We start from the raw sequence: 12,792 nt of genomic DNA, 5'->3' as shown, positions 1-12,792 counted from the left end.
CCCCCAAAATTCCCTCCCCAGCTCTGTAGGATTAAGTAGAGTTAAGGAAGTAGGGCGTTGAGGCCTCCCACGTTTCCGGCGGCACATATTGTGGGTTTACTGGTCCCAGCGTGTGGGACTGGTGGCGCGGTCTCGGAAGCAGAGAAGTGCAGTGGCCGCGGGACTGGTGAGTGAGGGCGGAGACCGGGAGGGAGGAAATCTCGTGGCTTCCAGGTCTGCTCAGGGGCCAGGCGTCTCAGGTCTCTGCCATGCGCCGGCAATGCCTGGTGAGTGGTTCGGCCACCTGAGTCTGGCTCGGAAGCCGACTCTGCTCGAGCGGCCGCTATACCTGTCTCTGGGAAGCAGCCTAAGTCCCTTCTCTGCCTCTGGCTCGCCTTAAATGCTCTTTGAAGCTACAGTTTCCCCTTGTCTGAAATGAGATTAAGGGTCAAATTCCCGCAATACTGGACGCATCGATATTTCCCTATTTCTAAGAAATGTACAGCCATTCCTCACTCCGTATCCTATGCTCCTTCTCGGTTGTCACCTCTTCTACAGTCTTAGGCTCTGTAGATTCTTATTCCTAAGCGTCTCTCCGAATCAGCTTCTCCTTTCTTCCCTTCTCATTTATACGTAGTTGTGGTTCTCATGGTTTCTCTTCAGTACTGCTGTAGAATCCTTCTAATTGGCTCACCTGCTTTCAGTACTCTTTCTGTTCAGTCTGTATCCTCTGGTGTATGTATGCATACATATATATTTAACAGTTTATTTTGAAATACTTTCAGACTTACGGGACACTTACAAAATAATACGAACCTCGTACAGAGAACTCCCAACATACCCCTACTCCCCCTCCAGATACCCAAATCCACCCATTTTAACGTTTTCCCACAGTTCCTGTTTCATTTGACCTATCTATCCATCCATCTGTCTATCAATCCATTTCTGAACACTTGAGAGTAGGTTGTATACATTGTGCTCCTTGACAATACCGCGATGTACAATTCCTGAGAACAGAGGTGCAGTTAACAAGTTTAAGAAATTTAACACTCCAGTTCTTTCATCTGTCCCAAGAAGGTCTCTTTGAGCCTCTCTCCTTTCTTGCTAGATCCCCTCCAGAATCATGTATTGTTTTAATTGTCAGTGTCTCTTTGGTTTCTGTTTTGTTTTTTTTTTTTAATTCTGAGATCATATATACAATAGAAATTTTTCCATCCAACCACTCCCAAGTGTACCATTCAGTGGGATTTATCACATTCACAATATTGCGCAATTCTCAGTACCTCCCATTACTAAAACTTTCCCCTTTCCCCAAACAAAAACCCTATACCTATTATGCATTAACTTCCCATTCCCCCTATTCCCTGCCCCTGATAAACTGTATTCTAATTTCTGTCTCTGTGAGCTCGCATAGTCTCCAATATTTTCCTTGTAGTTAACCATGGGACTTAAACTTAATATCTTAAACCTGTAACAATATGGTTTGCTTTGATACCAGCTGAACTTCAGTAATGTACACAAATCACGTTCCTGAACCCCTGTGCCCCCCAACATGTATGTAGTTCTTCTTAAATTTACACATTTATACAATATGAGTCCAAAAACAATGATTTATCATTACTTTTATGCATTTGCCTTTTAGCTCCTGTTGGAAGTAGAAAATGGAGTTATAAACCAAAAGTTCAGTAGGACTGGCATTTATATTTACTATGGCATTACCCTCACTGGAGATATTTATTTCTTTATATGGCTTCAATCTATTGTCTGTTGTCCTTTCAACCTGCAGAACTTTCTTTGTCATCTCTTATGGAGCCAGTCTAGTGGTGATGAAGTGCCTCAGCTTTTGTATATCTGGGAATGTCTTACTCTCTCCCTCTTTTTTTTTTTTTTTTTTACGTTTTATTTTGAAATAAATTCAAAGTCATAGGAACAGTTGCAAAAACAATACAAACCCCATACACAGAACTCCAGCATTCCCTGAACCCCCCCATACCCCGATCCACTGACTTTAACATGTTGTCAGACCACCATTTCTTCCCCCCCACCTATCATCCATCATCTATTGCTCTGTCTTCTGAACATATGAGAGCTAGCTGCACACATCCTTGAACAAACACTGTAATTCACATATACAATTCCCATGAACATTCTTTTATGCAATCCCATTAAGCACAGCTAAGAAGTACAAGAGATTCAACAATGATACAAAGCTTACATTCTATATTTCCTTTTCCTTATGTCTCAGCTGTGTCCCTTTGAGCCTCCTGTCCTCCATCCTCAGATCCCATCCAGGGTCATCCTTGGCATTCAATTGTCATCTATTTAGACTATCTTTTTTTTTTTTTCCCTCAATTGTGGAAACATATATACAGCCTAAATCTTCCTATTCCACCCCCTCCCTAGCATTCCATTAGTGGGATTAATCACGTTTAGAATGTTGTAATACTATCGCCTTCCCACCATCCATTACTAGAAATTTCCCTTCACCTCAGACAGCAACCCTACACTCATTTCTTAACTCCCCATTGCCCCTTTCCCCATTTCTCTTAGCCCATACTCTACTTTTCATCTCTATGGTCATATTCTCTGATAATTTCTTTGTGTTTACTGTGGGACTTAAAATTAACCTCTTAAATCCATGAAAATCTTGTTACTCTTTGATACCAACTTAACTTCAATAGGACACATGAACTATGTATCTATACTCCTCCATTCCCCCACCTTTTTATAGTTCTTGTCAAAAATTACATATTTTACACTGAGTTCAAAACCACTGATTTGTCATTAGAGTTTGTGTATTTTATATCATGTAGGAAGTAAATAGTGGAGTTACAATTCAAAAATTATTGACTTCTATTTGTATTCCATTGTGGTCAGAGATTGTGCTTTGAATATGTTCAATTGTTTTTTGTTGTTGTTGTTTTTTAATTTATTGAGGCTTGTTTTATGTCCCAGCATATGGTCCATTCTGGAGAAAGATCTGTGATCACTAGGGAAAAATCAGTGTCCTGGTGATTTGGGATGTAAGGTTCCATATATGTCTGTTAAAATTCTCTATATCTCTTTCTCCTTTCTTTGTTTCTCTGTCGGTAGGGCTTCCTTTAGTATCTGAAGTAGGGCAGGTCTTTTATTGGCAAACTCTCTCAGTGTTTGTCTGTCTGTGAAAAATTTAAGCTCTCCCTCAAATTTGAAGGAGAGTTTTGCTGGATAAAGTATTCTTGGTTGGAAATTTTTCTCTCTCAGAATTTTAAATATGTCATGCCACTGCCTTCTCACCCCCATGGTGGCTGCTGAGGAGTCACAATTTAGTCTTATGTTGTTTCCTTTGTATGTGGTGAATTGCTTTTCTCTTGCTGCTTTCTGAACTTGCTCCTTCTCTTCAGTATTGGAGAGTCTGATCAGAATGTGTTTTGGAGTGGGTTTATTTGGATTTATTCTATTTGGAGTTTGCTGGGCATTTATGCTTTGTGTATTTATATTGCGTAGAAGGTTGGGGAAGTTTTCCCCAACAATTTCTTTGAATACTCTTTCTAGACCTTTACCCTTCTCTTCCCCTTCTGGGACACCAATGAGTTTTAGATTTGGATGTTTTATGTTATCTATTCTATCCCTGAGATCCTTTTTAATTTTTTTTATTTTTTTCTCCATTCTTTCTTTTGTTCTTTCATTTTCTGTTCTGTGGACCTCTAGGGCACTGAGTCGTTGTTCAGCTTCCTCTAATCTTGTATTATGAGTATCCAGAGTCTTTTTAATTTGGCCAACAATTTCTTTTATTTCCATAAGATCTTCTGTTTTTTCATTTAATCTTGCAATTTCTTCTTTATGCTCTTCTAGGGTCTTCTTTATGTCCCTTTTATCCTGTTCCATGGTCTTCTTCATGTCTTTTATATCCTGTGCCATGTTTTCATTCCTCGATTGTGATTGTTTGATTAATTGTGCCAAGTACTGGGTCTCTTCTGATATTTTGATTTGGGTGTTTGGGATCGGGTTCTCCATATCATCTGGTTTTATCATATGCATTAAGATTTTCTGTTGTTTTTGGCCTCTTGGCATTTGCTTTGCTTGATAGGGTTCTTTCAAGTTGTAACCAAAAAAAAAAAAAATACCAATTTAATTTTTCGGAAATACAAGTTGGTGGCGTACACTTTCTCCAACTAATCAGTAGATGGCGTCTGCAAGTCACCTATACCCCTCAAGTCAGTTGTCCCCAACTCTGTGGTGTGTGGGGAAATGATTTTAGTGGGGTTCAGTTGGTGAACTGAGTTTGGGTTTGTTGTTGGAGCTGTCCTCCCTGAACGTAGTGCATGTGTCTGGGTGGTCAGGGAGGCAGGGCAGCTTTAATATTCAAACCTCCCAGGTGTTCCCGGAGATTCAAGGCCACTGCAAGAGTCTAAGCCTTCATTTCAGTTCTGCCCCAGACCCTCTCTGTCACTGACGCACAAACCACCAGCATTGACGTAGCGTCCCTGGGTTTTCTGAGCCTGCCCCCCTTCTCAGCTGTGATCTTCCAGGACCTCTGCTGAGGGAAGGCTGTGCTACATCACTAGCGCACGTTGTCCCTCAAGGGAAGCCCCGGACCACCGGGCCATGCAGGGGCGCTCTCTGCCTGATGCAAAGATTAGCCTATAATTCTTGACTGAATGAAAGGCAGGTAGTAGAGCTGGGCCCCACCCCTTTCCTCTTAGAGAAGATAGACGCCTTAGGGGGAGGTCATTAGCATTGCAATGGTCTCTCTCTGCCTGTGCCACACCACAGAACTGGGAACTGAAAATGGCAGAGGCTTTCTCCACTGAGTCGAAAAAGGAACAGAACTAGTCTGAGGCGACCCTCTGGCTCTCCAAAGTCGGTCATCACCCAAAGCCTCTGTCTACTTATTGGGGATTCGTACCCTAGTGAGCAGTTCACACTCGCTAATTAAAACCCCCAGTTGGAGCTCAGCTGAGCTGTATTCCGTTGCTGGGAGAAGGCTTCTCTCTGGCACCACGAGGCTTTGTAGCTCGGGCTGTGGGGGAGGGGTCTCCCGATTTGGATCCGCAGTTCTTACTTACAGGTTTTATGCTGTGATCTCGGGTAATCCTCCCAATTCAGGTTAGTGTATGATGAGTGGATGGTCATGCTTGTCCCCCTGCAGTTATTCCGGATTATTTACTAGTTGTTTCTGGTTTTTTTTTTTGGTTGTTCCAGGGGGACTACTTAGCTTCCACTCCTCTCTATGCCGCCATCTTAGATCCCCTCTCCCTCATTTTTGAAAGATAGTTTTGCCAGATTTAGAATTCTTGATTGGCATTTGTTTTCTTTCAGCACTTTATATATATCATTCCAGTCTCTTCTTGCCTACATGGTTTCCAATGAGAAATTGGCACTTAATCTTATTGAGATTCCCTTGTACATGACATGTTGCTTCTCTCGTGGCTTTCATAATTCTTTCCTTATCTTTGCCATTTGACAATTTGATTACAATATGCTGCTGTGTGGGTCTATTTGGATTTATCCTCTCTGGCATTCGTTGAGCATCTTTTATGTGCATATTCATGTCTTTGGTTAAATGTGAGAAATTTTCAGCCGTTATTTCTTTGGATATTCTCTCTGCCCCTTTCTCTTTTCTCCTTCTGGGACTCCCAGAAGGTAAGCTTGATGGTGTCACAAAGATTTCTTAAGCTCTGTTCACTTTTTTTTTCTTTAATGCAATTTTATTGAGATATAGTCACACTCCATACACTCCATCCAAAGTATAGAATCAGTGGCTCACAGTATCATCACATAGTTGTGCATTCATCACCACAGTTAATTTTAGAACATTTTCATTACTCCAGGAGGCAAAAAAGAAAAAAGAATAGAAAAAAAAAGAGAACACTGAAAACATTCTGTACCTCTTATTCCCCCCATCATTGATCCCTGGCATTGGTGCAGTACATTTGTTACTGTTGATAAAAGAATATTAAGGTTAATTACTGTTAACTGTAGTCCCTAATTTGCAGTAGGTATGTTTTCTCCCCCATATACTCTTTTTACTTTTCTTTGTTCTTTCTGCTTCTCAGACTGAATGATTCCAATGGTCTTATCTTCAGGGTCTCTGACTCTTTCTCCTGCCAACTCCAATTTGCCATTGAGCCCCTCTAGGGAATTTTTAATTTTTATTACTGTGGTCTTCAGTTATGTTTGGTTCCTTTTCATAATTTCCATCTCTCTATTGGTATTCTCTTTTTGCTCATCTGTTGTGTTCCTGATTTCCGTTAGTTCTTTGTTCATGTTTTCCTTTAGCTCTTTTTTTTTTCCTGATCTTTTTTTTTTTATTAAATTCAGTTTTATTGAAATACATTCACACACCATACAATCATCCATGATATACAATCCACTGTCCACAGTATGATAACATAGTTATGTGTTCATCACCACAATCTATCTCTGAACATTTTCCTTACATCAGAAAGAACCAGAACAAGAATAAAAAATAAAAGTGAGAAAAGAACACCCAAATCATCCCCCCATCCCACCCCGTTTGTCCTTTAGTTTTTATCCCCATTCCTCCACTCATCCTCCTTTAGCTCTTTAAGGGTATTTTGGACCATTTTTAAAAGTCTTTGTCTGGTTATGTTCCAGGGCTAGTTCTGGATGGTTTCTTATGCTTTAATCTTTTCTTTTGCCTGGGTCATTGTTTTCTATTTTTCTGTATGTTTTGAAACCCTTTGTTGAAACCTGGACATTTTGATATTTTAATGTGTTATCACTGTGGGATTTAACTCTGAGGTGTCTGTTCCTTAAGCTTGTATCCAGCTAGTGTTATGACAGAGCTTTCTTTGAATGCCAGGAACTAAAAAAAAAAAAAAAGGAGGTGGGGGCAGGGACACACTTTTCCCAGTCTTTGCAGATTGACCTGTGAAAGTGCTCTCCTTCAGGGCTTCTCTATGATCAATTAAAAGAATAGCTCCAGGCCAAAGTACAGGGTTCTCCCTAATCTTTTCTGCGCATGCGACTTGTCTTGGGCCTGTTCTGGTTCTGTTACTGGGTTCTGAATGTCCCTTCTTCCCTAGGAAACATTTTCCTCACGTTCCTGGGGAACTGCACTGTATGTCCTACAGCCAGCAATCCCTTGCCCCGGGATGCATGACTTGACTACTCTCTCACCTTCTAACTATGGTCCTTTAAATGTTTTCTGGTGTTTTGAGACAGCTGTTTCTGCCACTTCTTGCTGGTTGTTCAAAGCTATGAGGGGATGGATCCTTGAAGTGTGTCACTCACCATCTTGATCAAGATGGCAGCATGTAGTATATTTATATTTAATTTTTCTTGATTACTGTTCTGTCTGTTCCTCTACTTAAGTCTCTGACTTGCCAAAGTAAGCATAAACTACTCATATCAAATTCAATATCTTCCACAGAAAGTCTTTTAAGATTTAACTACAGTTACTATGCATTATTCTTCCTGTATTCTAGTTGAATAAATCTTCAAAGTGAAGAAACAACAAGCCTCTGAGCATTAGTTTGACAGGTGAATTGCTGATGTTTATTGAAATAATGGTTTTCCCATTTCTATGCCTTTTCTCACATTCCCTCTACATTTCCCTCTCCACCTGTTAAAATCCTATACATCTCTTAATAGTTGGCTTAAAACATCTTTTATAATTGACAAACATCAGATTCATTGTGATGCTCTTAAGGACTGTTTTGTTCACTGCAGTATACTAAGTGTGGGTTGCAAAATCGAAATTAAAAACATCTTCTTTATGAAGCTTGCCTCCTTTACTGAAGCTGCAAATCACTTTCTACTCCTTTGTTGACACTTGGTAATCTTGACTTTGTATTTTACATTTTTTGCCTAGTTGTTTTATCTTCCTAAAAGTGAGTTCCTTGAAGGTTATATATTTGTTTGTCTATCTCTGACCTAATTGCCTTACACATCATAACTACTCAAGGAATACTTACTACATTGAATCTGTAACTCCTTTTCCTGGAGGAAGGTCAGTGGACTTGTGGTTTTGTAGGCAAGACCTTTGGAAAAATGAATTATATATCATTTAGGTCTGACATTTAAACCATCTATGTTCTAGTCCTGAGTGTTGTCTAGCACATCGATACTAGAAAACTCTATCACTTGTCCACTGATCCCAACCTTTAGCAAATCTGCCACCAAGACTATATCTCACTGTTAATCTTTGCATTGTTTTTAGGAGACCCAAACATGGCAACCCTGGAAGAAAGCTTCCCCCGAGGGGGTATACGAAAGACCCACAAATCAGAGAAAGCTTTCCAGCAGTCAATTGAACAAGACAACTTATTTGATGTAAGTGGTTTGCTTGTTTGGTGAAATTCAATAAAATCTTTCTCTCTAGTGTCCCTATGAAGAATGAGCCCTTGTTTGAGAATGTGTAATTTTCCAAATTTATTTCTTTTTTAAAGTCTACTTCTGTAAGTTTAACTTTTTAGACTGGCTGTACCACTATGAGGCAAGCATGGCATTTAGTATTTGAGTTTGAAGTTCTGTGTCTTATTCTAGGAAGTCAATGCCTTGTTCATTAAGGGTGAAGAGGAAGCAGTTAGATCATTGGAGTTTTGAATGGGGTCCTTGTCATGTACATTTGTCAGAATCTGCAATAGAATTCATGGTCTTCACCTAGAGTAGACTGTGTTCCACATGTTAGAGGGATATGAACTAACATTTGAATGTCATGCTTAATTTATGTAATCTTTCCAGTTATACTATCAAGTGTTCAATGGAATACATATAACATGATGAAGAACTGAGGCTCTGAGGAGTTATATAGTTTAGCTGAAACCACACAGCTTCTTATGGTGGAGTTGGGAGTTTAACCTGGGTTTTGTGACTCTGACTTCCATTTTAATGTACTGGTCCATGCTGCTTCTCATGCTGGGGAACCCCAATGTGTCCGGCGCTTTCTCCGCCCCGCCTCGAGTCCTCGGTCGGCCGGCGATGGGGAACAGAGAGACAGGGGGAGAGAGGGCACGGACAGTATCTTACCCGGAGCACTTGTGATCACTCGGGACCCACAGTGGTGAAGCAGATAAACTTTTATTGGAACTAGGCAATCATCATCTTCACAGGTTCCACCCGGGACGAGGCGCCTCGGGGGAGAACAACCTCGATGCGGCCGTCAGGTACGGCTCCTTGTGGGCTGTCTCCCCGAGCTTTGCCCGGGAACTTTCTTATAAACCTTGCGTGTATCCAATGGGCTAACGCCACGCACACAAGCATGATTGGTGAATACAGCGGGTGGTTACATACATCAGAAGCCGGAAGCAGGATGTGGGCGCCATCTTGGCACCACTCGATGGGCGGGGGGACTTTGGAGCAGGTTTACAGCGCATGCGCTATGCCCGTCCCGGGAGACGGCTCTCCACATCTCCCCCTTTATTATTTATATCGACCCAGTGTCCCCAGTGATGAGTGTGCTCCCGTGAACCCAGATGGCTCACAATTTGTTCCGGTGCTTTGGGGAGTCTGGACTAGGTCTCAGCCATTTAGCGGCGGAGCCTCTAGCACCGACCAGAATGCTCACCTCATATGGAGACAGGAGAGTCCGTGAGCTGGAAACAACATGACTCTCCCTGCAGTGCTTTGCCTTGCAACTGGGGGACAAAGGCGGGGGCAGGGATAGCATTAACCAGAGTCGGAGGTGTCACTAGGCGTCCCTATGCATTGGCTAGAGTCAAGTCTGGCCACAACTATGACTCTGCCTTAGGGATCTACCTGAGACAAAAATTATGACTGCTGGCGTCGCCCGTTATACCCGGGACATAGCTGCGCGCTTAGCTACAAACCTCGCTCCCGAGTGCCCCGCCCGAGGCGGCCAGGATGGGGTATGGCCATCAGAATGGTCGCTGTTGGGGGTATCAAAGGTGGAGGACATAGCCATCATAGTGGTAACACGGTACTGCCGCGCTTGAAACAGGCGTTCTAGCAAAGATTTAACAATGACTAATCCCACCAATAGTCCCACCATCAAGAGAATCCAATTAGTCAAATTGGGCCAAGAGAACCAAGAGGTGACTTGGTCCCACAGATTTTTTACAGTCTCGCCCAGTGTGGAAAGGTCGAAACTAACAGGCTTCAATTTCCTAATGTTCTCAAGTCCCTGAAGGCCGGAGGCTTGGTCCAATGGCCCAGGCCGTATATTCGTTGGCGTTTCTGACAGCTGCTCCCCGGCCTCCCCAGGTGATGCCACGGTTCCCACCAGTCTTTCCGGAACCCACACTGGTTGACGTCCTGGTTCCTGGGGAAAAACACAAACAGAGCCTCCGGCCCAGCCGAGCACCGGGTCAGGGCCTTTCCACTGTGACGTGGAGGGAGCGATATGGCCCTTAACAGTCTCCCATATAAGGACTAGAATCGGGTCCAAACAGACACCCGTTTGGCGCGCTCGGTCTATATCACGACCAAGTTTCATCCAAGAGGGCAGATTAAGGCTGCCAGAACAAGGAAACCAGGGGGCAAAAGTGGCCACATCATCAAGAAATCGCTGGAGAGAACTTCTCTTAATTGAGATACCCCGCTGTTTCAAAAGGGTCTTTAAGGGGGTTAATAGGGGTGAGCTTTCAGACTGCCCCATGCTTGCAGTCGGCACTATCTCTTAATCACTCGGAGAGCTCTTCCGAGTCCCCGGGGCTACCTGAACGCCCACGGGCCCTAGTCCTCACACGAAAAAAGGGGGTGCTTACCTTCTCGCGGTGATCAGTCGCGGAGGTCAAACCACGGATCCCGGGAGCACGTCTCCGTCGGGTCGAGGGGAACGCGAATGAGTTCCCCGTACGGGCCACCACTTGTCCGGCGCTTTCTCCGCCCCGCCTCGAGTCCTCGGTCGGCCGGCGATGGGGAACAGAGAGACAGGGGGAGAGAGGGCACGGACAGTATCTTACCCGGAGCACTTGTGATCACTCGGGACCCACAGTGGTGAAGCAGATAAACTTTTATTGGGACTAGGCAATCATCATCTTCACAGGTTCCACCCGGGACGAGGCGCCTCGGGGGAGAACAACCTCGATGCGGCCGTCAGGTACGGCTCCTTGTGGGCTGTCTCCCCGAGCTTTGCCCGGGAACTTTCTTATAAACCTTGCGTGTATCCAATGGGCTAACGCCACGCACACAAGCATGATTGGTGAATACAGCGGGTGGTTACATACATCAGAAGCCGGAAGCAGGATGTGGGCGCCATCTTGGCACCACTCGATGGGCGGGGGGACTTTGGAGCAGGTTTACAGCGCATGCGCTATGCCCGTCCCGGGAGACGGCTCTCCACACCAATGTCCGTTCCAGTCAGGGGAGGAAGAACATGGGAGAGAAAGGGTTTTTGAGAACAAAGGAGGTTCGGACCTTGGACAAAGGGAGCACTGTGAGCAGAATGGGAGAGTTGGGATCAGAGTAGGAATTAAAGGCACAGAATTGCCTCTTTTCATTCTTTTGGATTTTTATGTTTTTACCCCTCCCTTTAGATTTCTACTGAAGAGGAATCCATCAAACGGAAGAAGAGTCAAAAGAGGCCAGCAACAATGAAAAAGTTAAAAATTGAAAACAGAGAAAGCAACAAATCTCTAACAGATAAATTTGAAATCCTTAGTGTTGAGGTTTGTTGAAGTTTGGTTTTACTTTAAACAAACTACCTCAGTTACTTAAGATTCTATATGTTCTACCTTCCCTCTTCCTTTTTCCTTTTTTTTGGGGGGGTATGTATCTGTAGAGGTTCTTGGAATTGGTGCTAAGAATTGAACATTATTTCCTTTGATTACTAACCAATGCCTGGGGTCATGGTTTTTTGTTTTTTTTTTAACTGAATTTTTTTTTTTACAGAAGTCACTGATCTGGCTTGTGTCCTCGTGGAACTGTGTTTTAGTAGATTTATAGAGGGTTAGAACTGGTAGTAACTTTAGCAATCACTTTAGTCCAACTCTTTCATTTCATAGATGTGGAAACTAGATCAGAGAAGTGAAGTGGTCTTATTATGTTTCTTAATTTTTTAGATTATAATCCTGATATATGTTAGTTGTAAAAAAAAAGGAAAGAATGAAAATAGTTTTGAAGGGAAAGAAGCCAGAATTATACCAGATTCAGCCTATAGGAGTATTTTGCTGTCCTGATACTTGTAAGGAAATTGTTTAACTTCATGCCAGTTTTGGAAAGCTAAGACATTTCACATAAAAATATAATTTCTGGCTTCTCATAAAAATTTGAAAGTGCTGACAACACAAGGCCAGTGTTCCCTCATGTTTTAGTTACAGGGAGCTGCACCATTTAGATCCGTTGTGCACACTCCGGATTGCCATTGTCTCCACTGCCCTGCTTACCTGTTGTGTTGCCTGCCAGGTCTCTGAGGGCTTTGTGTTTGGGTTGCTTGGTAAAAGGGGAAAATGTCTCCAGTACCCTAGTACTGTTAACCCTGTTATATAATCTAGGTCTTTTATAATCTAATTTTTAAAATGCTCAGTCAGATGTTTCATATGTTTACTGGCATATATATACATATACGTGTTTCTTTTGACTAGGAACCAGACTCCCTGGCCTCCCTAATCATTGTTGTCTTCCCTATCGTACATTTCCTTTCTCTTCTAGTCTCTGTGTGAGGGAATGCGGATTTTGGGTTGTGTGAAAGAGGTAAAAGACCTGGAACTGGTGATCAGTCTCCCCAATGGCCTCCAGGGGTTTGTGCAAGTGACTGAAATCTGTGATGCCTACACCAAAAAGCTGAATGAGCAGGTGACGCATGAAGAACCTCTGAAGGTAAGGAAAACCTGGGTGAGATGTGTTACTAGAAATGTGATAGACAAATAGATGTAAAATTACAACTTTGTTAAGTGCTAAGAAGGA

General features: G+C 42.8%; 1 protein-coding gene across 5 annotated transcripts in view; it reads left to right on the top strand.

Moving 5' to 3' along the window:
• Nucleotides 1-25: 25 nt before the first annotated feature.
• Nucleotides 26-12,792, top strand: part of PDCD11 (programmed cell death 11) — a 48,390-nt gene continuing 35,623 nt past the window's right edge. For all 5 annotated transcript variants that reach the window (XM_037804062.1, XM_037804061.1, XM_037804063.1 and 2 more), the window contains exons 1-4: nt 26-166; nt 8,147-8,259; nt 11,424-11,555; nt 12,538-12,705. In XM_037804062.1, the coding sequence (XP_037659990.1) occupies nt 8,158-8,259; nt 11,424-11,555; nt 12,538-12,705 (402 nt within the window). In that variant the 5' untranslated portion in view covers nt 26-166; nt 8,147-8,157. The remainder of the gene's footprint in view (nt 167-8,146; nt 8,260-11,423; nt 11,556-12,537; nt 12,706-12,792) is intronic.

This window comes from Choloepus didactylus, chromosome 15 (genome assembly GCF_015220235.1).
Source record: "Choloepus didactylus isolate mChoDid1 chromosome 15, mChoDid1.pri, whole genome shotgun sequence".
NCBI lineage: Eukaryota > Metazoa > Chordata > Mammalia > Pilosa > Megalonychidae > Choloepus > Choloepus didactylus.
This window is presented reverse-complemented; position numbering and strand designations above follow the sequence as displayed.